This window comes from Pelecanus crispus, chromosome 5 (assembly GCF_030463565.1).
Source record: "Pelecanus crispus isolate bPelCri1 chromosome 5, bPelCri1.pri, whole genome shotgun sequence".
In the NCBI taxonomy this organism is placed as follows: domain Eukaryota; kingdom Metazoa; phylum Chordata; class Aves; order Pelecaniformes; family Pelecanidae; genus Pelecanus; species Pelecanus crispus.
The window spans coordinates 56,589,098-56,614,752 of NC_134647.1; the positions used below are offsets into that span (position 1 = coordinate 56,589,098).

Consider the following 25,655-nt stretch of genomic DNA (forward strand, 5'->3'; position numbering starts at 1 on the left):
GTATATGGTTTCCTTTTCAGTGTTTCAGATAAGTCTGCTAAAACACACAACTGCAGTCCCAGCACACGGTATAGCTTCCTTATGAGCCCCTCGCATGAAGCGTCATCGCTCATTTTGGCCCTCAATTTCCCCAATTTGCTCTGTGCATTCATTAAACCCCCACCCTGGGGCTGTGGAAGAGGTTATAGAGCATTGATCACTGAATTATGGCAGAGCCACAGGACCAGGGGAGTCACCCACCCAAGACTGAAAGAGTTAAGGTCAATAAAAGTCTTTAGGGGACAGACCTAATTCCTCCATGGGGTCTCATGGGGCAAAGCTCCGGGCTCCTCCAGGCAGCAGGAGGTCTGCAGAGCTGGAGCCATGCCCCCAGTGTGCCTGGAGAGGCTGTCTGCTTTCCAGGAGCACACGGCTCCGGCCCTGGCTGCAGCTGGAAGGAGAGCACGTAAGGGTGCTCAGTGTCTGCTGGACAGCAATCACACAAACCGCCTGATCCCACAGATCTGAGCTCCCCCGGGATTTCTGACGCTGACTTTATTACTGAAGCTTAATGAGAAAAAAATAACTTGTCCCCCAAATGACTCAGCAGCCGAGTGTGAGGCTGCAGAGATTTCCCATGTGGTCCCATGGCGCTGCTGCCCGTCCCAGCCCGGCAACTGTGAGAACCACCGGCACCTCTCGCCCACCCCTCACTGCCACCTGCCCCCACCCCCCCGTGCCGGGAGGTGCCCAGCCAGCTGGCAAAGCACCCTGCAAACAGCACCTCGACTTCAAAGGTGCCTTTCAACGCAGCCACCGAGCTGGCAGGCGCTGAGCTGGCACTCGGGATACCCTGGTGACATTCCCTGCTAGCAAACAAATGGCCCTGACACACTCTCTGGCCCGGAGGGCAACTGGCACAGCCCAACAGACCTGCCGAGCTTGCAAGGCTGCAGTCTGTCAGAGAGCAGGGGGCAGGGGGCTGCACCCCAGCTGCTGGGAGATGATGGGGCAACCGAGCTCTGGGCTATCCGCAAATTGGGGCAAGGCACCTCCATGCTTATAACAGCACTTCCCCCCAACTCTGTGGTAAAGGGCAAAATGACAGCAGCCTGTGAAGGAGTAAAGTACCTCCAACCTCCGTGGCTGCGCTGTTTCCTTCCCCGCTCTGCGAGGCACGAGGGGGGCTGGCGGGCATGTCAATGCCAGGCAGTGGGAAGGGGCAGGCCCCCAGTCCGGCAGGTCTGGCACCCCCGCTTGGGTGCCTCTGGGGGTCTCTAATCAGCACAAACCCAGGGAGAGGTCATTCAAGCATCTCATCCTCTGAAATTTTAGGGTGTACTTTTTTCATTCAATTTCCATTACAAACCAGTGAAAAGGTAACCCAAGCTCTCCAGGGAGGCGTTGTTTCTAGCAGACTTCTAGCTTTCAGTTACTACACTCACACGCTGAAACACAGACATCATTTGCTGCATAATCCCAGAACAGTAGGACACAGGATTGCAATGCAGGTCCAGAGTCCACCCAGGAGCCAGAGCCAGGCACACTTCCGACATGGCTCAGAGGCGGAAAGGGAACCCAGGGCTGAGCCTCCAAGTTGCCCTGGGGGCTGATCAGGGCAATTAAGGCCATTAGTGCCCTTGGAGTCTGGACAGCCAGGTTGGGAGCAAGGTCCCCTATTCCCAGCTCCAAGCTGTGGGTGTTAAACAAAGCACCTGGATGCACATTTTCAAAGCCACCCAGGCAGCTGAGGTTGGGGACAAGCATGTGGCAATTCTTCAGGGTGAACCCTGAGCCCACACCCCAAGCAGGATGCCCAGGGGATGTCCTGGCTGGGGTGGAGCGGGAGGCAGAGGCAGAGTGGAGCTGCACACCCTCTGTGTGGGTGGCACAGACCCGTGTTGGTGTGAATAAGTCCTGCTACACAAACTGCAAAAGAGTTGGCACTGAGGCCCCCATAGCCACTCTGCGTGTGTTTGAGGGCTTTCCCCTTGTGCTGGCTATAGTCTGGCCGTGCAGACCCGGGCGATGAGCTGTGACCCTGCCAAGGATGGGCTGTCACATCCCAGCTGGAAGCCAGGAGGGAAATGGCCGGGATGGCTGCAGTTGCCCTCTTGGTGGTAAACTGGGGAGCCACTGAGTCAGGGCTTTGGCTACAGGGCCTCTCAGAGCCAGGCTGGACCCTGTCTTTGCCACGATTTGCCTCTTGGCAGGTAAATCTCTGGGTTGCACCTACACTGTGCCTTGGTGCCTAGCCAGCCTAGCCTAGCCAGGAGGAACTCATGCCACAGATGTCACCACCACAGGGAGGCACTGGCTCCGTGATTGCGAGTTTTAGGGGAGCAATCAAAGACATCTTACCTGACCAAACAGAAATGCTGCAGTGCTGTGCAGCACCCAAGCTTTAGCTGAGCGAGGGGCTGTGTCCCCGTGGGGCAGCGATGGTGCAGAGCCATGCAGGGGGAGGCAGGGACCGGTCCCTGCTCAGGCCCCGCATCCCACGTCGCAGGCGGCTCCGGGCTCTGGCGTGCGTTTTAGTGCTCTGAAAGGGGATGGAAAAAGGGTCCAAATTTTCCACTTAACAAAATTCTGGGTGGGAATCTTTTTTGGCCTCATCAAAGTGTCACTGTCAGATAAAACCAGAACATTTGCTATGATTAAAAGATTTTTTTTTTTTTTTATGAGCTTATGTTAAAATGAACTTATTCTGGAACAAAAGTCACTGTTACCCACCAGCTGATAACCACTGTTGAAGCTGTGGCCATTTTGATGTTAGCCACAGCTTTTAAATGAACAGCAAGACTTCTCCTAAGCACTTTTATTTTTATGAAAGCCACATTTTTCCTTGAAAGAAACCTCACTTGAATGAAGCATTTCTACCTGGGTCTTCTAAATACTGACCCAGAGCCCCATACATCACTAAGAGGAAATCCTGTGGGCTTCCTGAACTCCCCCCAACAACAGCTTGGCCCTTCCAATTTGATTACCTGATCTCACCCCAGAAAAAACACATTTTTCCCCCTCTGTGAGCTTAGAGAGAGAAAACAAAATCCAGAAGCCGCCGGGGCCGGGGCCAGCTGCAGCGGGACGGACGGCATTGGTTACGGGGTTGGCGGGGGTCCAGCTCCTGGCGCTATATAGGAGGGAGAGGGGGGAGCTGGGCTGCAGACGGAGCTTCTGCTGCTTGCTTGAGCCATCGCTCACACTCTTCTCGTGGCCGAGGAAAACTACAGCCTGCCAAGATGTGCAAAGGATTAGCAGCGCTGCCCCACACGTGCCTGGAGAGGTGAGAGCAGCCAGCCCGCGCGGGGATGCCGGGGTGCCTGCCTCCCCGCAGGGCTCTGCCAGGGGCGGCTGGGGGCAGAGAGGCTCTTCCTCTGGCACATCCCCATGATGGACATCTCTTACGGGGACTGGGATGGCCCAGCTCTGAACTGGGAGGGAAGGGACGCTTGCTGGCAGGGGCTCCGCAGGATGCTGTGAGTGGATGGGACCCTCAGGGGGGTGAGTGCTGATCCAGTCCCAAACTATCCCCTCCGGTTTGGGAACCTGTCTGCTGGGCAAGTCTGGGCTGCCCAAACCCACCCCTAAACCTCAGCTGCTCCCCTTTGCGGCCCCAGAGCAGAGGCACGTTGTCCTCAGACCTTGATGTTTGCAAAATGTGGAGGGGGAAGAAAAAAGCAGGAAAGCGGTTGCCTTTCTGAGGCAAAAACAGCCCTGGCTCCAAAGTGCCTCAAAATCCTCTTTAGCTGCCTGCGTCTCCCTCGCCCGCGGATTAGCCGGCCCTGGCCCCTCTCACGAGGCTCGGCTCTGTGCGGAGTGCCTGCTCTGCCCCGCTCATGACGCCCATCCCCATCTTCATCCCCCTCCACCCCGGTGCTCACCTCAAAACCTGCCCTGGGGGGTGGCGGTGCTTCCCAGGCTGCTCTCATCCCTTGGGAAGCCAGGCAAGGCTCCAGCCCCCATCCATTTCCATGCTGATCGAAACCTGCCCCATTGTCCGCTCCTGCGGTGCTGAAGGGGCTTTGGAGGGGGTCCAGTGAAAAGCAGAGGTGCAAGGGGGGCCACAGCATGAGGCTGGGGTCTCCCTACAGCAGCAGGGTGCTCGATCCTTCACCTAAGGAGGAAAATTGGAAAAAGACTTTACATGTGAATTACCCAGTGAGGATTTCCTGGCAGCTGCAAATGCCTTAGTACCGGTTTTTAGATGAGCGCAAAGGTGGTGTGCACTGAACTGGGGGGAACTCAGGACAAGTGCCCCTTCGTCACTGAATCTGATGCTGCTTGCCCAAAAGCAAGGCAAATTCCCATCGCAGGCACAAACAGGAGTGTGGGCCTGTGACAATTTCCTTGCTTGAAACGTGCCCTTTGGCCAGCCTCGTGGCCCCATGCTCACCTTGCCTGGTCTCCTGCACCCTCCTGTGCCGCGGACAGCACTCTTCCAGATGTAGGTGAACCGCACATTCCTGCTCTGCCATCATCTTTGTTGTCACCCTTCTGCTACTTTCTAATACTACATTATTTTTTTTCACTGCTGCTATGCTGATGCTTTCACTGCCTTCTGTTACACCTTCAAATCCTCACTCTTGAAAGGCCACTTCACTTACAGGCCACCATTTTATTCACAGAGTTAGGACTGGGTTTGTCCATGTGCATTGTTTTGTATTGCTCTATGAGGAATTTCAGCAGCCGCTTCATTGCCCGCCTCATGAGACCCTCCTATAGCTCCTCACAACTGGTCCCCAAGTGCTGTACCCGGCTAGCACAGTATCTGCTGCTCGGATCTTCTCCCCATGTGTGTGATATGTTTAATAGCATAGTCCCAGCCCGTGTTCCCCTAGGACTGTCCCCACCGAGGAAAACACACCATATCCCCTACACGTTTTGTGCTACCTTTCCTACGCTGTTCCCCATGCTGTCATCCATGAGATGTCCTTCCCCACTGCAGCTGCCTGGGGTCTGGAGAGCCCATCCAAGGTCTCCTGCAGACCCAAGGGGCTAGTACCCCCCAACTCTCCCCAAGGCATGTGCTCGCTGGGCTCTTCAGAGAGGGATGATAGGTTTGAAGGAATCTCTTCTTACTGCCAGAGCTGCCTTGACTCCTCTCCAATAGACCATATTTGTCCATGTGTCCACCACGGCTGTCTGATACAGCTGCTGCTGACATGCCCATACAGTATCACACTTGCAGCTTTACGGCGCCTCGAATCCCCCCTGGAGCCTTTTTCCCCTCAAGAGGCATTCCCCCCGGCACCTCCCTGCCCTCGGGCACAGCAGCAGCTTTAGCTTTCAGCTATAGCTTTAACTTCTTCGAGCTTCTTTTTTTTTTGTTTTGTTTTTAAAGCTGGAGTCTCTCCTGGCCCTCCCCGGCAGCTGCCTTGCTCTTGATGTATTTGACAGAGCCCATATTTTCTTTTAATGTGTCTTGGAAGCTGTTTCTCAGACTTTTTCTTGGCTTGTTCCTGTATGTTCTCACACTTAACCTTCCACAGTTTACGGTCCTCTTGCTTTTTCTCACTCGGACATAGCTGGGGCGTTTTCAAAGGGTGCCTTTTTGTTTATAACTGCCTTTTTTACCCTGCTGTTTACCCTTTGCTGAAGTCTTGCTTGAAAGCCTGTAATACATCTGCTAGAGGATGCCAGGATGATGTGTTTGATTCATCCTTCCCTCCCGCCAGCCTGCAAGCGCTCAGCCCTCTGGCTGTCCTTTCTTGCTTCCTTTCAACAAGCTTCCTCATCTCTGCGGTCTCCCCGTATTTCATGAAGGCCCCATAGCCGAGGTCTTGCTCGGGGTGGGGAGGTTCTTGCTGCTGTCCCCACACCTGCAGGGCTTCGGCAGGGTGGGCAGCCACTGATGGTCCATCAACAGCCCCATGGGATGGATGGAGCAGGGCTGGAGCCATCCAGGGAGTCGCGTTGGGAGCAGCAGGCAGCGGGGATGCAATATAGGTGAAACATTGAGTCAGGAGACCAGGCTGAGGAGAAGCCCACCCACAGCACAGCTGAAGGGAAGGCAGCCCCAGGGCTGAGTTTAAATGGAGCCTCCCCACCCGGCCGTGGGCAAGGTGTGGGCCTCAGCTGGGGCTGCTCAGGGCCATTAAGGCCCATTAGTGCCCTTTGACCCCGACAGATGTTGGCTGTAAGTCACTGTCAGAGCGTGGGAATTAGAGAGCAAAATTCTGAACGAGGTCTGAGCGTTATCCAGGACAGTACTTGCTGCTGCGTGAAGCCGCATCAATTGCATCCATACCTTGTGTGTGTGGTGGCCCCACCTGCACCAGGGTAGTGAGGTCCCCAGGTCCTGCTCAGACAGTGACCGAGCCCTGGTCCCATCTTCCCACCTCCTTAGGCCACCATGTGTTAGATTTGGCTCTCAGCACCCCTGCTCCCAGCACAGCCCGTGTTTTCCTCCTGCCTGTTTGGGACTCGCTGGCATCCACCTCCCTCGCTTCAGAGGTCGGCAAGCCCCTTCCCCCTTGCTCTTCACCCCGGCTCCTGCTAGATGAAACCCCCACAATTGGGTGCATGGTCCGATCGCCTGGAGGGGACCCTCCCTGTGCACCTGGCACTGGCAGCGGGTTGGCCACAGCAGCATCCCTGGCTCTGCCCTCCCGAGCGCGGGGTTGTGGCAGGGAGAGGCATGAGGTGGCAGCTGGCATTTCTGCTCAGCTCCTCTTTGAGAGATGCTCCCCGAGCCCATGTGTCCCCTTCCCTGCAGGGAGCAGTGGCCACAAGCGCAGACGTCTGGGAAGGCAGAGCCGTGGGGGAGGCTGTCATGCCCCATCAGCTTTTTCCTGGGGCACCCTCTGCACCCACTCATTGCCTCGGTGCTAACGGGGCTGCAGGTCCTGCTGCCTTTGCCCGCTCCTCCTCGCAGCAGCTGTGCCACCCATGTGGGTCAGGGCTGAGCTGTGGGGGTCCTGGCATGGCACTGCCGGCCTGTGGGGTGCCAAGGGGCACCTGAGGCTCGCAGGAGAGCCAGCCCCAGGATCTGGGCATCCGCAGCCAGCTCCGGCTTGGAGCAATTTTCTGCATTTTATTTATTTATCGGAGTGAGTGGGACAAACTGTGCATGGCAGCATCCCTGTCCCAGAGACACCTCGGTTCAGGGAGCGTGGGGACCTCATCGCCCTTCACCTACAGTCCTGGTCTTTCCAGGCAAGATTCAAGTTTTCTCAGAAGCACAAGCAATGGAAGCTGTCCTTGTAGCTGCTGACATTTTCCATGAAAACAGTTGGATTTCTGGGTCTGCCCTGCCCTGTACACCCGCCGCAGGTGGTCCATGCAGTCCCAGGCTGGGCTACTCACTCCAGCTGGCCCTGCTGCCTGCTCCTGCTCCCATGCCAACTGGTGCCGGCCCCTGCCCACTCCTGTGCAAGGGTGGCTGTCGGAGGCAGGTTTCTGCAGCAGAAACAGGGGGCAGCTGGCAGGGGAGCAGAGCCCACACCAGGTCTCAAAAAGTCACCTGCGGGGGCTGGTGGGTGGAAAACCAAAACACAGAGGGAGTTTTACAGGGAGGGGAAAGAATTGAAGGAATGGAAATTAAAGAGCAGACATAGCAAGCAGACATTGTCCACAGAGGGCTCATGAAAATAAACAGCAGAGAAGCGCAATGAGCCCTGAAGCTGGGGAGCTGCAGCCCGGCTTTGACAGCCACACTGGCGAAGGCACCGAGCCCAGCCGGCCCGTGGGGAAGCAGCGTGTCCCCTTGCTCTCACCCAACCCGTGTGCCAGTGAGCCTGGAAGTCACCAAATGTTCCTGTGCCAGGGAAGAGTCCCGCCCTGCAAAGATGGGGTTGGGGGTGTGTGTCCATTTTCACCCCTTTATTTGTTCAGTCTTATGCAGCATGCCTGAGTTTTCTCTGCAAAAGCCTGGCTTGCTTTTGCCACCAACACTGAGCTGCAGCAGAGGGGAACCTCCTCGGTGGCTTTGGATGCTCAGGACCACTTTGCAAGTCATATTGCACAAAAGGGCACATTTTGGGAGACAGCTGGACCTGCTGTCAAGCCCCGGGACCCCTCTTGTCTATGTATCCTCCAAATGGATGAAGGATGAAAGATGGAGGATGAAACTCTTTTGCTAGTCACCCTACTTTACCTCCTGAAACCCTTCTTCCCCTTCAGCCCAGGAAAAGCAGTACCTAGGAGTTACCTGTTTGCAGGACCTTTCCCGTTGCAGATGTAAGGCCTATATATAACTTAGACACGAGCAGAGAAACCACAAGCACTAGCAGGAAGTGTGGTGGGCTGCTGGCAGCATGCATTGCTGGTGGAACCCAAGGCAGCAATAGAAAAATAATATAATCCTAATAAAAGTGCCTAGAAAGGAGGAAGCCCCCAGCTGTGAGTGCTTGGGAGGGTCAGGGGTGGGCACAGAGCACACCAAGGAGCATTTCACCCTGATTTTGGCAAGTACAGAGGTGCGTGCTAACCTATGTGTTAGCAATAGTTCCCCTGGGACTGGGAGGATTTTGGCTGCGTGGTGCGAGGGTGCTTGGCAGCAGAGCGCTGGCCTCAGGGGCTGCACCATGCATTGCTGGAGGCAGAGACCTCAAAAAGCTCAGGGGACGTGATGAGGACAGTTTCCTGCTCCCTCTGGCTGCAGACCAGGACCTGGGGAGGCCATCGGCGTTGCAGGGCTGGTGGGTGCAATGCAGGATGAGGCTCAGTGTGGGGCAGGCAACACGGTGCAGCCCAGCACGGCACCCTGCACAGCCTCCTCTCCAAAGGGAGCTCCTTCATCTCCTCGCCAGCGTTTCCTCGGGGCACATCACTATAGAAACTGAGTGCTGCACACAGATCCCCTAATTCACCCTCAGAGCAGCCCAGCTCTGCTTATATAATTATCCCAGCCACAGATGGGGACAAAGCAAAGAGATCGAGATCAAGAGCTGCCGCTAATTCTGAGTGCCCGGCTTGAAATGCCTCAGCCAGGCACTTTTACAGCATTAGGGTCCATTTGTCCATGTGTAATTAATTACACAGCTTTGTACCGCATCAGCAGTCGTGCCAGGATCTGTGCGGGCATAGGGCAGGGACCATCCCTGCTGCCCCATCCCTCCGCCTGACCTGCCTGCTTGTCCCTTCCTGCAGGGCCAAGGAGATCAAGACCAAGCTGGGCACACTGCTCCAGAAGCCTGACTCGGCCATTGACTTCATCATCCCCTACCCAGAGAAGCCGGAGAAGCCACCCAAAGCCCAGAAGTGAGTACTGTGCTGGGGCAGGCTGTACTGACACCCACGCCTGGCCAGAGTGGTGGATATGAGCCCTTTTTGTGTGCAGAGGAGCTGAAGCCCATGCTGCGGGGTCCAGGGTGGGCACAGTGGGCTGTACATGGCAGGCGGCTCGTGGCACACTCCTCGTGACCTGCTGGCTAGGTGTGGGCTCTGAGAGTTACGTCAGGGCAGCATAAGATGTGTCAGGCAATAGAGCTTTATGGAAACCAGATTTCTCATGGAAACTCAATTTACTTTTGATGAGATTTCACATTCACTCGATAAAGGTTTTGCCAGAGGCGTACAGCACTTGGACTTCTGAGTCACCCGCCTCGGCCCAGAGGTGCCAGCCTTGCAGAGCCTGGTGGCTCCGGGGCAGCAGCGTGGCCCCGAGCTGGATGCATGGCCCCATGGCATGATGCCTGGCTCTGGGCAGCTCCACGATGATGGCACCATCTCACCTTATTGCCTTTGTCCTGAGCCTCTGCTCTCCGGCACCGGGCTGGTTTAATGACAAAGCAAAGCAGAGGAGAAGCTAGAGAGGCTGTGCTGCAGGAGTAACAGTTCAAAGAGGACAAAATAAACCTTTAAAAGAAAGGTTAGCTTAAATCTAAAAGCAGGATGGCTTCCTGGACAGAGGGTGATGGCCCCACCAGGGGTACCTCCAGCCCAGCCTCAGGCAGCTGAGCCAACTACCCAAGCCTCTGCCCCACCGCTCTTCTGCCACCCCTCAGCCCTGCTGCCATCAGATGTGGGTCACTCTCTTGGAGACACCTGCCCCTACCCCAAGGAGCTGCTCACTGTCCTTGAGCTGTACCCAGACACACACAGCGCTGGAGGACCCAGGTCTGACAGCACCCAGACTATCTAACTTGCTGGAGGTAGGTGAGGCTGACTGGCCCAGCCAGCCTTGCTCATGGCACCAGGAACAAGGGCTCATCTTGAAGGGTTCGAGTGGCCATGTCACAACTAAAACCAGGAGAGGTGCATGCCCACTCTTCACAAGGCCAGGCTTCTATTTCCACTTTAAAATCATGACTTTTTGTTTTACTCCTTACGTTCCTCTTCAGCCCAGGCAATGTTACCCTAAATCAGTAACTGTCCACCAAGGGATTGCTGAAAACCCAAAACAAACCCCCCCAAACAACCCCAATGTGCATACGAACGCTGCGCTCACCCTGCTGTGAGCCCACAGAGAGCTGCAGTCGCTTTGCTGGCTGCAGTGCACGGGGATGCTTGTCAGCGCGGTGCCTGCCCACTGCAGCGCAGCTCCGCAAGACCAACGGCACGTTTCGCACCCAGTTGCTGCTGTGCCCCGGATGCCTCTGCGAAGGAGACACATTTGTCCCCATTAGCTGTCCCTGCCAAAAGCCAGGGAACATCTTCGCTCCCGCTGGCTGGAGGAGTTGTTTTCTCCTGTACTGCACCGCTGCACAGCCTTGGTATCACTCACCTGTCAGCATCGTGCTCACAGTTAACATCATCCCTGGGACATTCAGCTAATGGAAAAGTGAATTTGGTAGTTTCCAGGAAATCCGGATTGTGTTCGGTTGCTGCAGCGATGCTGCCCCTCACCGGGGTTGGGGAGACACCTGGGAGGTACACGGGGGCAGGGAGAGCTTTTGACTCTTGATAACAAATGCAAATGCAAATCAAGGTCCAGAAAGCACATGATCAGAGCCCCCATCATGGTCTTTACTGCTGGGTGCTGGCAGTTTGATGACAAGGGAGGGCTGGATACCCAACATGAGCAAGCCTTGCATTTCTGCCGTTCTCCTCTCCTCCCTGGAGCCACTGGTAGGGCGGCTGGGTAGGAGGACCTGCACTTTCCCCAGACCCACCGCTGAAGCACCAAGGCCCCCAGGACCGGCAGGCTGTCCTGTCTGCTGCTCCCTCCCCATACCCAGGGATGCTCTGCTCACCCAGAGGGTTTCAGCCCTGACACACACCACTGTGGCAGCAAACCAAGCCCAAGCTGCAGCGCTGCCCATGGGGAGCGGGGATGGTCCGCAGCGAGCCCAGCGCTCAGCGGCGTGGGGGAGCTTCCTTTCCCCTCCAGCACCAGGCATCGGCTGTGGCCCGTGCCCCAGGGCAGCTCGGTCAAAACCCTCGGGGCTTAAAAAAAAATCCAAACCAAAACCACAAACAAAAAACCCACAACCCTCTTTAGTAACATTACAAGAACGGCATTTAAAAAAAAAAAAAAAAAAGCCACGCACATGAAAAACACGGAAGGTTTTCACTGGGAGGGAAGGAGCTGAGGCTGGCGTCCTGCCCTGCCACGGGCCGTGGGAATGGGGCGGGCGGGCTGTGGGAGTGGAGGGGCTCTGACCCCGGCCCCGGCAGCAGGATCCGGCCCCCTCCGCGCCTCCCCAGCAGGGAGCATCATTCCCCACTCCAGTGGAAAAACATAGGGATGCTTCCCAGCTGCCTGCACAGCCTCCGCTCTGCTCTCCTGCACACGGGTGCTGGGGCAAGGAGGGGACCCGCGGCTGCAGAGGGGGCTCGCTTTGCAGTCCAGCCACGTCTCTGCTCAAAACACGGGGGAATTAGCTGGTCCTCACCTCCCCAGCACTCGGCTCTTCCTGGGAAGAGGGTACTTGTGCTGCGATGCAGCTACATCTCCATTGCTCAACCATCGCCCCCGCTCTGCAACAGTCTCCACAGCTCATTACTCCATTTCCTCCCCTTTTAAAGGGACTATCCAAAAACCTGGAGCCCAGGCTTGGGCTGTGGGGTGAGCACGGACTACCTGGGCTTTCTTTACTCCCTTCAGGCCGTCACCGGAGGAGGCTCTGCAGTGGCGTGATTCCCTGGAGAAGCTCCTGCAAAACCCCTGTAAGTTCACATCTCCCTGCAGTCACATCCCCCCATCCCATGCCCCCCCCCCGGTGCTCAGCAAGAGCTTGGCCCCCCGGGACCCCCAGCACTCAGCGAGGGCCTGCTCCCCCCCCCCCCCCCCAGATGGGCTCACCAGCTTCCGCAGCTTCCTGCGCTCCGAGTTCAGCGAGGAGAACGCCGAGTTTTGGGTGGCCTGCGAGGACTACAAGAAAACCAAGTCCCCCGTGAAGATGGCGGAGAAGGCCAGGAAGATCTATGAGGAGTTCATCCAGACCGAGGCACCCAAAGAGGTCAGTGCCCGCAGGGCAGGAGATGGTGCAGGGAGGGATGCGGCGGCTGCCCAAGCGGGCTCCATCTCAAAGAAGAGTGATGGCTGCAGGGCAGCCCGTACCATGGCTGAGGGGCTGAGAGGGCTGTACCCTTGGCAAGGGGCAGTCCCATCCCCACGGACTGCACCCCCAGTGCCCCTGTTCACACGCTCAGCCTCTGCTGGGCTGCCTCCTACCGCAGGCACCTCCAGCATACGCCTGTCGCCCTCTTCCCACAGAGGGCTTACAATAATCACAAGGGATGACAATTTATGGTAGCCCTCAGCCCAGAGTTACCTTCGCTGCAGGATAGACCTCATCCTTCATTACAGATTTGCCACCAATAATTTCCCCAGATAAGTGAACCTGCTTCAGTCCCTCCCCATAACCTCTGCATGGTTGTTGGTGGGACAACAGAGCAGGCAAGGGGAGATGCCATCACCCGCCCCTTGCAAAGGCAGGGTCCCCATCCCTCTTACACACCCATCACAGGTGAACATCGACCACTTCACCAAGGCTGTGACCATGAAGAACCTGGTGGAGCCATCACCAAGCAGCTTTGACATGGCCCAGAAGAGGATCTTTGCCCTGATGGAGAAAGACTCCCTACCCAGATTTGTGCGGTCGGAGTTTTATCAGGAGTTAATCAAGTAGCAATGCGGCAGGGCTGTGCGAGGCATTCCCCGCGGGCGATCCCACTGCTTCTGTCTAAACACCTGCCCCTTCTCCTGCAGCCGCTTTGCTTTCTTGATACCACCCTAAAAAAGCACCCAGGGGTGTTGCTAAACATCTCCCCCTGTGCTTTGGACTGCCAGATGGCCCGATGTCTCCTCTCTTACAGTCTCTTTCCTCTCCCACAAAAGACCAATTAGCAGAAACCGCTGGTGATCCTCCTTGGGTTTGGTACCCAGAAGGGTGGTGGAGCAGCCCCAGCCCCGCAGCGACTGGGAGCCACTCGTGCAGCCGGCACGTCGCTGGCACTGTGGGGCTCGGCTTTAGAGTCCCTGAGGTGCCAGCTCTGCCTTCTTAGGGCTTCTTAGGGCATTACACTATTTCTCCCAGTTTTGCCCATATCGCTGGTTTGCCCCAGGCTCTCTCCCTCCTCCCGGCTTCCCAGGGCATTGCTGAGGCTGCGCAGGGTACCCTACGGGTGCTCCCCTTCCCGGGCATGTCCAGCATGCCTGCAGCCCCAGGGTGCAGGGTGGGGCATGTCCACCGCGGGATGTCATCACCTTGTCTTCAGACAGCAGCCGTTCAGCAGGCACAGCATACGGCAGTGACGGCTGTACGGCAGGGACGGTGGTACGGCAGATCCGGGAGTAGCGTGGCTGTGCGCTGCAGTGTGCTGGCGAGGGGTGGGCAGAAAGAGCCTGCAGCACCGCTTCCCCAGTGACTCCTGGAGTCAGCTGTGAGACAGCCTGTTTGCTTCATGCTAAAGACAGTAAAAGAGGATAAAACGAGATCTGTTTGTTCAAAACACCGGGACTGTTTAGCAACCCAGACCTCCCGCTCGCTCCAACCTCTCGCATGACGTACTGAGCTCACAGCCCGCAGCCTGCGCCCGTGTCCCCAGTGCCTACGCGCAGCCCTCAGCAGTGCTGGTGGCTGGTGGTGTGTTTGGATTGCAGCTTCGGGTGTTGCTGCAGTGGTTTCTTGCTCCAGTTGCTTCTCTCTGCAGTAGGCACGCCAAAGTGACACTTCTGCACAAACTCAGCCGAGGGGCATCAATTAGAGGAGGGAGGAAAATCATGCTGGGGAGGGATTTTTTCCTGCTAATTGCAACAGTTCAGATCCAATTAAAAAAAATAAAAAAACCAAACCGCAACTGAAAACCAAAACCCAAACACAAAACCATCATTGGAAATATGAAAAATAAACCCCTGTCTTCTTGAACAGATGGCAAACTCTGCTGGGTTTGTGTAGCCTGCATCTCTCTCCTGTCTCCTCCCGTCTGCCCAGGACATGTGTTTCCATAAGGCTGTCTCTTAAAAAGACCAGCTCTTTTCAAATGATTCAAAGCCAGCTCACTTCGCTACCAGAAGAAATCACATCTGAGGATGGGGCAAGGGCATACATGAAAGGCAGCTGGAGTCTCATTTCAGCCTCGAGGCGAATGCGACAAACCCCGCTCCAGGGGGCCTGGACGTTTCCTCCCTGCGATGGTTTCCCAGTGCAGCATCCACAGGGCCGTGGCTTGCAACGAGCATGCTGCAGGGATCGAGCTGCCCAGCCAGCAACCTGACAGATGCCGGCAAAATAACAAGAGACCGTGCTCCCAGGAGGCAGGTTGGACCGGCTGCCCCTGGCTGCTCAACCTCAACTGCAAGTCATGAGACTCCATCCGAAATGCAATAACATAAACAACAGGTTTGCCAGCTTCTTCAAGACTTTCAAAATCTGATCAAAACCCCACCAGTCCCAAATATTTATACATTGTCACTATGGTGATGAAGAAAAATACATCCCGAGCTGTAGGAAGTGGGCTGTGTTTTCCAGATAGGGATGGGGAGGCAGGGGAAGGATGGAGGCCATCACAAACATGGCTTTTTTTTTTCCCTCTGGAACAAATGGCCTGGGAAAGTTGGTGCTGGAGTGGCAGGGGGTGATGCTCATGGGGCATTCCCCTGGGCTGACCATGGGGGGCAGCTTGGGCAGCCCCAAAGAGCCCAAGGGAACCCACAAGCAGGAGGGTCCCATCTGCAGGGCACGGGATCCCTCCAGCAGCGCCCACTGCCCGGAGCTGGTGGGCAACAAGGGGGAGGCGGGAGCAGGGCTGGGCATGGGAGGGGCGCTTGGCCAGCCCTTCTGCTGCAGGGTGCTCCCACCGCCTCAGCCCACACGTACTCCCTGCACCCTCCTAATGTCTCCATGAACTGGTGTCAAGACAAGCGGGTTCAGCATGGTCAAGCTCCCTATTCACGGTGTGACTTAATAGAAGTGCAAAACCAGGCTTCCCTGCAGAAAGACCCAGATCTTTCATTTTCACTTAATCCTTTGGCAGCTATTTCCAGATACCCTCACATGTTTCACAGTTATATGCCAAAGCTGGGATGCTGCTGGAGGCTGGCTTGCTGCGCGCTGTCAATACCTGAGATGTCACTAGCTGCAACAGAGACATGTGGGGCAGGGAGAAGGTGTCTGGTATGTAAGAGCCAAAAAGAAAGGTGGAGGCTGGATTCAGGAGAGGTGAAACAGCTCTGTTGGAAATCCCTCCCCAGCTTGATTTCTGCTAAAATATTGGAAGCCTGTTTTAGGGGGTGATTGAACAGGTGCCAGTGAGATACTGGGTGGCCATAAAGTGTGGCCCCTGAAGCGTTTTGGAGCCCTTGGGAAGTTGTGTTTGTGTAGAAGGGTCATTTGGCTAATTACTTGGGCAGCTTGCCTCAGAAAGGCGGCAATGCCTGTACCCACCCCACGGCCAAGCTTTCTGCAGGCCCAGAGGTACTTACTGTCGGGCTGATACCAACCATTATACTTCTGGTAGGAAATATTTCATGTATTTTATCACTCATGCTTTCATGAAATTTGGCGTATGTATGAGCACTATACATATGACATTGTACATCTATATTCCTATAGACATATACAAGTATACACACATGCATATATCCATACTCAGGTATCTGGATCCTCGGTGAGTCAGAGAGTCAAAAAGCAGAGTTTCTGGATATTGTACTTGGGGTCTGTCGCAGAGATGAGCCTGCATGGGTTTATTGCAGTCCCAGACCCCATTGCGGGAAACCTTGGCCACCCAGTGAACGTGAAGGTGCGTCTTCCAAAACATCCTCCGAAATCGCCCTATGCCTGTGGCTGCTGGGTGCCGAGCCGGCACAGGAGGCAGGTATCATGCTCTCTGAGGGACCCCCATCCCTTGCCGTGGGGCAAGGCAACCCCACGCTGCAGCTGGGGTCCCCAGGCACCAGGCATTGCCTCCATGCCTCCCAAGCGCCCACTCCCCACCACAGGGATGTGCGGAGAAGGGCTCCCTGCAGCTGCATCCCTCGGGTTAATGCCAGGGGATTGTTTGCTGTGTGGTTTCTGGTTAATTCAGTGACCCAGACCCTCACACCTCACCAGTCACGGTGTGAGTCACGCAGCTCTCCCCCCGCATGCTAAGGCAGGGCTCTGCCGGTGCTGCCCAGTCCCAGCCCTGGGGACCACCGAAGCCTGTGAGGCAGCGGCGGGAGCTGCCCGCTGCCCACGGGGGGCTGAAGGTGTCCCAGGGCTCGCCCGGGCTCCCCCCAGTCCTTGGTCACTCCCTGGAGGGTGCCGAGTGCTGTGGCCAAGGGCTGGGGCGAGGTCAGGAGTGGGGATCCACTCTTCACACCCGCAAGCAGCAGGTTTTCAGTCTGATGTTCTCCGTGTGATTTCCCCTAGAGATCTTCACACGGGGGGCTGGTGTGCACTGAGGAACTGGTTGTATTAACCCATATTCTTGTACCACTCAGTAATCCACACATAAACATGTATTTCTGCTACTATATCAATGGACTGTTCATTTTGTCTCTTTGCAGTGAAGGCGTGGTGTTCCCCTACCCTCTACAGGGCACTCCCAAAACTTGTGCCCAAAACCCCTGGCAAGACCAAAGGCCTCTGAGAGCTTCTGCTGCAACAGATATGGTGGTTTCTCACGAAACTGAAAAGGGAATAAAAATATCACCCCAGGAGGCTGGTCCAGAGGAAACTCCCCAGCGCCAGCGCGGCACAGGCACCCCCAGCCCCGCTGCCCGGGTGCTGCCTCGCGCTTCGGCTCGCAGAGCCAGCACACTCCAGCAGCAGCCGCGGTGCCCGCAGGGGCAGGGGCTGAGCAAGAGCCAGCCCTGCTCACCCCCCGCCACGCCGCCTTCGGGCGGCAGCTCTGCACTCGCAGGGTTTGGGCCCAGGGACGGGTTGAGCCCTGAGCTAAAACGTGCTCCCCTCTGGAGCTCTGGGTGGGGAAACATTTGCAGCGAGGAGGTGCTGCTTTTCACTCCCCCCTCCAAGGCTGTCAAGGGGGCCTCATGCTCATCCCAGCCCCTCAGCAAGGATGGGTGGTCCCTCTGCTGAGGCTGCTGTCAGGCGCAGCATGGACCCCAAAAAGCCCAGCATCCTCCAGGCTCACAGTGTCCAGGGTATCTGAAGGATATAATGGCTGTTTAATCTTTCCATAATTTAAAACAACCTCTGAGTGAAGCCATTTGTAAAATGACTTTTTAGAGTAACCTTGGCCAACGAATTGCATCTCCATGCATTTTCTCTGGTTTACACAATGGCGTTTTAGAAGGGGCTAATGCAAACATTTTTATTTAGAATGTATTCATCATTATTTAAATATCAATACAGTTTTTGCAATAGTTATTAAGAGTTCCCAGTACCAGGGGAAAATAAAACATAGCCACATGCTTGGCTGTGTTCAGAGCTTTAGCAAGCCTCTCCATCTCTCAGCTGAACATGCAGGGGTGGTATGTGTCAGTACAATCTAATAAACACAAAATAAAGCAAATGTCAAAAGAGAGGTTTCTCTGTGGGACTGGACATGCCTCCTGGAGAACCATGGCCTCCTCCTGCCATGTCAAAACCCCGGTGCGAGAACTGTTGCCTGGACTGGGATGCGGTGTGAGGAATAAATACATGGTTGTCAGAGCCGCAATATCCAACTAAGGAGAGACCAAGGGCTGGGGGAGCGTGTCACCGACAGCGACCGGACTGCTCAGAGCAGGCGGTCCCAGCTGCTGGCTGGCGACACCCAGTACTGCGGCCCAAGACAACAAGCCCTGCACTTATTCCTTTTGCCTCCAACTGCAGGTCAGTGTCAGCCCCAAAGTCCCCAGTGAAGGCCATGTCTAGCCCCAGTGATTAAAAAATAAGCCGCCTTCTGGGAAAGCCCAGGAGCAGGGATGAGACTGACACATTCGTCCTACAACCTTCAGGAAAAAAGTGAGCCATGCTACTACTGAATTAGAAATCCACATAAATAACATTAAACAACAACAAAAAAGGACATTTTCAAGTACTCCCAGGCAGGGTCTTTCCTCCCCAGCTGTTGTGGTAGTGGTCCTATTCCATCAGAAACTGCTCCATACAAGCCAGGGCAGGCAAACCCGAATTCAGATGGCACTCCCACAGTTAGTAATATACACCTGCCAGCCTGGGCGAGAAGGAACATGTTTCTGTTCTGCTCGGCTATGGTATTTAACCTGGGAGCATGAAGGACACAATTAATAATATATGAAATAATGACCCTCCCCCAAAACAACAGCTCTGTACAGCCCCAGGAAAGATCCTTGCCTAGCATAAACTAGGTGCTACAGAGGGAGAAGCGGCCAGAGGGGAGAGCTTCCTTGCGATTGTGGCTGTTATGATTGAGGAAGGCTGTTTGTCTGAAAAGTTTTGGTCTCCCTTCAAGAAAGAGTAGGAGCTCTTCCTATGTCTGATTACTGTAACGCAGCACAGCCTGAGTTCTGAGCAAATACTACTGAAAGCCTAGACATTTGGGAGCTATATGAACAGCAAAGGACGAGAGCAACTCCTTTCATCTAAGCTTTTGCCGATTAGAAACAGGAGACCACAGTCCCCAACGCTTCCCTTGGCTTCCTCTTTCCCCTGCTCCTTGCTAGGTGTCACACTGCAACATTGCAAGTCTGGTCCCTCGGTGGGTAGTGCTGGGTCTGAGCATGTGCTCCCCCCCCCCCACCGCCCTCCGGTCTTGCAGGGCTCACCAGAAACACAGCGGACACACAATGATTGCACCCAGCTTTCATGTCAGACACAGACTCCAGGGCTCCTACACCGACAGTGTCGGAGGAGGGTTTGCTACACAAACTGAGCCTGGCTTGGGTTACAAATGCTGGCTGTTGCATGACATAGGATACAACTGGGACATCAGACAGCTATTGGAGACAGCTCTGTTGCTTCATGCCAATGAATGCTTTTGCTGCCGTATATTCTTGCGAGAGCCCAGCCCGCCCCTGCCTTGCCGCAGGTTCAGGCGCACTGAGAGACGATGTTAGAGTTGCAGTCTAAGGTGTGAGTGTGGCTGCTTTTGCAGTTTTCTGGCCTGCAGCCAGCACCAGGTGGGCTGACCAAGTCCAGGTAGTAGGGGGACTTGAGGAAACGGCGGTAAGAATCCTTTTCCATGAGGGTGAATATTTTCCTCTGAGCCTCATCAAAGCAGGACAGCGTAGGCTCCAGCATATTGTGGCTTGTCTTCTCCCGTGTGCATGAATCCAGGTTCACCTGTGGGCGTAAGGGACAGTATAAGCCAATACTATCCCAGAAGTGGCTAGCATAGGTAAAGGAAAATCCAAGCATCCCTTCACCAAGCATGTTTAAGCTGTCCTTGATGGGCAGTGGTCTGAAATGGCCGTTGGACACCCCGTAGCCTTAGCAGAATCTGTGCAACTGGGTACCAATGCATCTCTGCTGCCAGAAGAACTGTCAGGGGAGACTGACACGTATCCCTCTGGGATGCAGCCAGCCAGGAAACTCAAACAACTGCACAGGAGCAGCTGGAACACTGGGAATCATAGTTCGCTTGGGCTTCTCCCATTTGAGTGTGTACAAGGGTTGGCCACGTGGTTGTAACTAAACGCATTTTCTCTCTGTCCAAGTTAATATGAAAGCAATAAAAATGACACCATTTGCTTGCTAACAGAGAAGGGGCATCCTTCAGCTCTTGTGAAACTACCAGATCTCTATTTCCCTGTGCTGCTGGCCTGGTTCAGGATTTAGGGTGATACCTTTGCTCAAGAAATGTTCTGTGCACATACCTCTTTTGTTGCCTGCACTGAGATGAACTCATCATAGATCTTTCTGGCCTTGGGGCTGAGCTTGGCTGGTGACTTGGTTTTCTTGTAGTCTTCGCAACTGACCCAGAACTCGATGTTTTCCTCACTGTACTCAGATTTGAGAAAAGCACGGAAAGCAGCCAGTCCTCCTACAGATTGTTTAGAGGAAAACCAGATCAGGTAAGATTGCTGGTTCCTGGATAGTCATACCCATGAACCCCAGCAAACAGCAATTCTGCATTCTCCTTCCCAGAGCTGAATGAGCAGCTCCCCTGAGGACGGCTGCCTGCCTCCACAGCAGTCGCTTGTGCATGCCGAGGGAGGCAGGAATTCAGACAGGCCCCATGGGGATGTCACACGTAGGTCCTCAGCTGCCTGCTCCCCCACTGTGACCTTCAGTGGCTCAGCCAGGAGAACGCAAGCAACTCATGTGTTCCCAGGAGGCCCTGAGGAGACAGCCAACACACGCCACAGAGCCTCAGGCCATGGGAACAACATAAAGGAAACATCAAGGACATCAGTGTAGCCTAGAACCAACAGGAAGACAAAGTCTCCCATGGGCTCAGCTGCACACAATTTCTCCACTTTTGGGTTCTCGTTTAACCCACTGTTAACTGTGCGCTGCAGTCTTGCCCTCCCCTTGCACAGGGCTAAACCAGTTGCCTTCACAAAAGGGACAGCTCAGCAGTCGGTCAAAGCCCCACTCATGGTACATTGGGATTGTCCCTTGGATCTGACTGAGAACACCCTTCACCACCCCTCCCAAAGGCCTGTGCAGCCAAAGGAGCTATGGTGTGCTGCTAAGAGACGTAAGATAACGTGCCATGCCCCCTCCAGGGACTGCTCAGCACACACACTTTGCAGGCAGCACTCTCAACATCTCCAGCAAAAGGGCCCTCTTTAACTTACTGTCATGATGGATCAAGTTTTCCAAAGAGTCTGCCCACTTTCTGACTTCCTCTTGGCTAACCCTAGAAGGAGACAAAGGGAGAAACACAGGGAGGATTTAAGGGGAGTACAGAAAGGACAAATTTGGTTTTCTGCTCAGCACCATTAGAAAATCTCTTTCCCTGACTGCGGTAAGAGCATACACGAGAGACCAAGAAGGAAATGTCTGCTTGCTTTACAGACAGCCCTGGGGATCCTAGATGTAATCTACAGAAATTCCGGCTTGCAATCCCTGTCACCAGCCATGGGCTGGAAAGGAATTTTCCTGGAAAAATTGTCGGGGATTTGTGTTTATTTTGTGACTGGCTGCATCTCTTGATGGGGCATGGACCTGCAACCACTCTTACAGGTCATATCAGTGAACTCCAAAGGGCTGACTTTAACTTGTCAGGGGAACAGTAGCTATATGGAAGAGAGGAACGTGGGAACTAGAAACACATGGGGAACATGGGAACATCCTGCATTCATTCCCTCTACTATACCAGAACATCCTAGGGCTCCAAGAGCATACCTTGGCCTTTGGAGCCCTCCTTGGAAAAGACACCATCTACTTGCACCTCAGTGAGAGCAGTAATACCCTGACAGGCTGCTCTCTCTATGTTTTCTGTGCCAATATGTCTGTGCAGCTGTGTGGACCATTGCACAAATCCAACTCAGAGACAGTGATGCTGATTCTGCAACGTGTCAAGCCGCACTGGGTCTTGTGATGGCGTTATTCCCCTGCGCAGCAGACTGCACAAGCCTTTCCATGTGCACATGCATACTGAATCACAGACGTGTTGGCAGAAAGGGACCTCTAGTTCAACCTTCTTCATGGAAAGGGACTATCAATACCTGAGAACTACTGCCACGCTAGATTCAAACACACAGGTGTTCAAGAGGTACTGGGGAGCAGCAGCAGAAATGCTAATGAAGTTCAGCTCACTGAAGGAGTAAACAACATGTTGCAGCCAGCCTGGGCTTAACTACATGGCAGCATCTGCTCTTACCTCTGGCTTGAAGATATTTTCTCCTTCTTGCCCTGGGAAGAGCTGTAGTCACAGGAGTCTGACTTCTGCAGCAAGAAGCCCAGACGATGCTTCATGTCTTTGGCACTGAAAGAAACCAATTCAAGAACGAGATGCAACTCCCTCTGCAGCCTCCTCACCCGCAATAAGCTCCTTCAGAATTACTCAGTGACACAAATGCAGGTCACTGCTAGTGACTCCAGTGCTGACTTTCCACTCCTTGCATAATGCACGTTTCTTTTGCTAGACAAATAAAACAAAGTCAAAGAAGTAATTTTCACGTTCAACAGCACCATTTTCTTGCTGTGACGGTCATCAGCCTGGAGGCAGGGCTGGCAAAGGGGGAGAAGCTGCTGTTTTCCTACTGTTTGTTTACAGTTAAAATATTGTGATAGAAAGGCATCACCATGCTGTAAATGTGTCACTTCCCCCTAAACTCATTTGCCCAGCTGCCAGTGTCCGGTTCTTACACACTTACTAATCCTTTCCTGCAGCCCTTGCCATCTCCCCACCTCATCACCCAGCTACAGGAACAGCGGGGCCACACCAGGTCACCCCACCAAGCAGCTGCCCGTGCCACAGAGGGAAGGGGAGAAAGCAAAGGGCTTGGAGCAGGACCATGGGGTGAGATCAGGGGATGAGCCAGGAGCTTCACCACAACCAGCCCGTGCTGACTGCAAGCTACTCCCTTGCTCCATGGCGAGCTCCTACGAGGATGCATGCTTAATTTTGTTCTGCTTTCCACCATGCTCAGAACAACCATTGCCTGACAGCAGCATCTAGATATGCAGCTGGCATTGGCCTCAGCATCTCTCTGGATTTCCTTCCAGTTTAAGAACGAGGGGGCGGGTAAATCAGTCCTGCTTGCTCAGGGGTGCAAGCCCTAGCCTGCTGCAAGGTGCAACAGTAGCGTAAGCAGAAAATTCTTCTGCTCCTCAGATCAGAGCCTGGAAAAGAGCAAGAGGTTGTGCCGCAGGGCTGAGCTTCGGTAGCAGCTCAGCCTCCCAGCACTGCTCTCTGCACCAGCCATAGCACCCTGTCAGCAGTTCTCACTGCTTGCTTGTGCTCCTAAATGTTTCCTTAACAACTCCAGCACTAGGGTGAGAGAGAAGGAAACTCACAGCTTCTTTAGAGCAGGGTGTGTGTGACCACAGCCAACACCCAGGCCTTGCCCAGACAGACATCAGGTACTCTCCGCTGCCAGACTCGTGCTGCCTTGCGCTGCCATGCTACCTGCCCCAGAAGAAGGAGACCGCTCAGGTCTGCAGGACAGCGGCAGCAGGAGGAAACAAGACACTGCAGCTTGCAGCGAGTTCTGCAGCTTTCTGGGAGAGAGGGATTTTCTTGGGAATCCTGGACAGAGGTGGTTAAAAGATGTGAATTTTTTGTTTTGTTTTGTTTTTTCAAACGTCCTTTCTTTTTCTGCTGTCAAATGTTCCTGTAAAGTGGGGGAGAGGGCATCGATATTTTTTCCTCACATTTTCAGCACTTGTTTTAAAATCCACCATGACCAGGGAGCTTTTTCTCCCAGATGAGAGCAGGCTGAGTCTCAGCTTGTACTTTCCCAACCCTCTCCTGCTGCACAGCCACTGGGAAGCAGCCTCAAGAACGCTCCTGGGGGCACGAGTGGCCAGGAAGGTAGCATTGTGCCATCAGAGACCCGTGCAAGTTTGCATGGGCTGGATGAGCAGGTAGTTTTGTGGGGCTGGTGCCATTCTGGGGACCTGGGCCACCTTGCTGGGGGTCTTCAGGCCCCATAGCACCTGAAAGGGAGTAACACCCCTCCAGGAGGGCATGTGGCCACCTTGCAGGCACAGAGATGCCCTCACACTGGGCTTTTGGGCAGGCTATGCTGCCGAGGGTGTGCTTGGGGGTGCACGGGCTCCGCTCTGCCAGCACTGGGATGCCTGGCTGGTACCGCACACCGGGATGCGGCCAGATCCTGCACCCACGGCAGGGGTACAGCTCAGCCCATCCTGATTGGCACCGCACAACGGGGGTATGGCCAGCCCCACACAGGCCCCATAGCGCTGTGCCCTGGGGGTACAGCCTGACCTGGTCCCTCACCATCAGTACACAGCCGGGGGATACAGGCTGGCCCCACACCAGCTGGTGCCACATCCAGATCCGCGGTGCCCTGGGCTGGCCCGCATCCTCACCCTGCCTGCTGGTGGCCAGGTCTCTGGTCCTGCCAGGCTGGGTTTCTGCATTTGGGATGCGTTTTGGGGAATGACCCTCAATTTTTCTGATATCCTGTCTGCCTTGCTTCCCCCTCAAAAAATCAAGAAAAAAAAATTCAGCAGAGAAAGAGGATTCAAAGGAGAAAAGGGGTGCAAAGCTTGTGGCAGAAGCAGACGACAGGAATATCAAAATATAGCAATGCTAAAAGCTGCTTGTTTTGCTGATGGGAACGATGGGTTTAGAGTTCCCACAGCTCCGTACAAAACCTTTATGCAATTCTGCTTCTAACTGACAGGGAAAAAAAAGCCTGTTAAGCAATCATTTGTACCTAACCTTACAAAAGAATTAGAGCCGAATCTGCCACTTCTGCTTCACACACAAACTGCAATACACCAGCCTATCTCCAGACTAACAAGACCATTAACAGATGCTCAGAAATAAACAGTACCTTTTTAAGCAAGTGGCTGGCAGTGCAGCAAGTCCCTTGCACATCTTGCTTCCGAGGTCGGTTCCGTATTCCAGGAAAAACAACAAGGGAAGGGGCGGCAGAGGCTGCGTGCCGGTCCTTCGCCGTCTGCAGAATTCAGTCTCGCCTCTGAGCCAGCTGCGCTGCCTTGGCTCTGTTTTATAGCCTAGCCCAGACAGCCCAGAAGCACTCGGTGACCCAGTCAGGAGTCAGCACGGCGGCAGCACCGTCCCCTTTTTGCCCACCCAAGAGGAAGAGGGTGACGTATAAGCCAAGACAAAGGAGTGAGTGGGATTGAAAACCTTACCAGAAATGAAGCTTGGTGTCTGGCTGCAGAGGTGGATTATTTTAATAGGGCGGAAAAAGCTTCAGGGGCTTTCCTCTATTGCAAAAGGTAGAACGGTGCAGATAAAAGCTGGAGGAGATTTTCAGAAGGGCACAGACAGTAAAAAGGGTCAGAGAATCAGTTCTAGGAAGTGAGATGAGCTCTGCTGGTTCCTCTGTTCATTTTCCCCTTCTATTTAAAGCAGCCTGGGGAAAACAAGGGACAAGGATTTTAAACACAAAAGGTTCCCGTAATCCCAACAAATGCAGAAAACAGAGCTCTAAGGAAAGAATAATGTAAATTCACCAGGGAGCTACCCAGGCAGATAAGACTGTCCTGTTTTATTCTAGAGGCATGTGGATATGTACCTTTGGTGAGGCAGAAAACAAAGTTCTGAAGGGGCATGTCACTATTGGAATACAAAATGTGTGTGTCCGGAACACACATATTTGGGGACAGCTTATTTACATATGTAGGAAAAAGAAAGATAGGATGTTAACAGCACGGCTGCCTTAGATATGTGGGTATCGCTGCAATACCTTACGTTTCCATTTGCATTTGCCCCTAATCAAAAGCCAGACCTTGGGACTCTGGAGTCCCGAGTCCCCAAGGGAAGAT

General features: G+C 54.4%; 2 protein-coding genes across 4 annotated transcripts; one reads left to right on the forward strand and one right to left on the reverse strand.

The window, feature by feature from the left end:
* Positions 1 to 3,221: 3,221 nt before the first annotated feature.
* RGS5 (regulator of G protein signaling 5) lies at positions 3,222 to 12,998 on the forward strand. Of its 2 annotated transcripts, none has more exons than XM_075710534.1 (5): positions 3,222 to 3,265; positions 9,073 to 9,183; positions 11,972 to 12,033; positions 12,160 to 12,332; positions 12,837 to 12,998. In XM_075710534.1, exons 1-5 carry the CDS (start codon positions 3,222 to 3,224, stop codon positions 12,996 to 12,998), a joined length of 552 nt encoding a protein of 183 aa, XP_075566649.1. The 2 variants fall into 2 exon arrangements, with proteins under 2 accessions (XP_075566649.1, XP_075566650.1); XM_075710535.1 differs by having other exon boundaries at positions 12,160 to 12,326.
* Positions 12,999 to 19,307: 6,309 nt separating this feature from the next.
* RGS4 (regulator of G protein signaling 4) lies at positions 19,308 to 24,738 on the reverse strand. Of its 2 annotated transcripts, XM_009478388.2 has the most exons (5): positions 24,695 to 24,738; positions 22,048 to 22,152; positions 21,020 to 21,081; positions 20,093 to 20,259; positions 19,308 to 19,559 (listed from the first exon to the last, which is right to left on the reverse strand). In XM_009478388.2, exons 1-5 carry the CDS (start codon positions 24,736 to 24,738, stop codon positions 19,308 to 19,310), a joined length of 630 nt encoding a protein of 209 aa, XP_009476663.1. The 2 variants fall into 2 exon arrangements, with proteins under 2 accessions (XP_009476663.1, XP_075566622.1); XM_075710507.1 differs by lacking the exon at positions 20,093 to 20,259 and having other exon boundaries at positions 19,476 to 19,559.
* Between the last annotated feature and the right edge of the window lie 917 nt (positions 24,739 to 25,655).

What these genes read in the sequence shown, in the direction of transcription:
- RGS4 (XM_009478388.2), bottom strand. Translation starts at nt 24,738, where the DNA reads ATGTGCAAGGGACTTGCTGCACTGCCAGCCACTTGCTTAAAAAG. An exon ending in AAAATATCTTCAAGCCAGAG is followed by an intron (nt 21,082 to 22,047) that starts GTAAGAGCAGAT and finishes GTCTCCTTCTAG; the next exon opens with GGTTAGCCAAGAGGAAGTCA. An exon ending in CAGTGCAGGCAACAAAAGAG is followed by an intron (nt 19,560 to 20,092) that starts GTATGTGCACAG and finishes TTACGCCCACAG; the next exon opens with GTGAACCTGGATTCATGCAC.
- RGS5 (XM_075710534.1), top strand. Translation starts at nt 3,222, where the DNA reads ATGTGCAAAGGATTAGCAGCGCTGCCCCACACGTGCCTGGAGAG. An exon ending in CCCCACACGTGCCTGGAGAG is followed by an intron (nt 3,266 to 9,072) that starts GTGAGAGCAGCC and finishes CCCTTCCTGCAG; the next exon opens with GGCCAAGGAGATCAAGACCA. An exon ending in AGGCACCCAAAGAGGTCAGT is followed by an intron (nt 12,333 to 12,836) that starts GCCCGCAGGGCA and finishes CACCCATCACAG; the next exon opens with GTGAACATCGACCACTTCAC.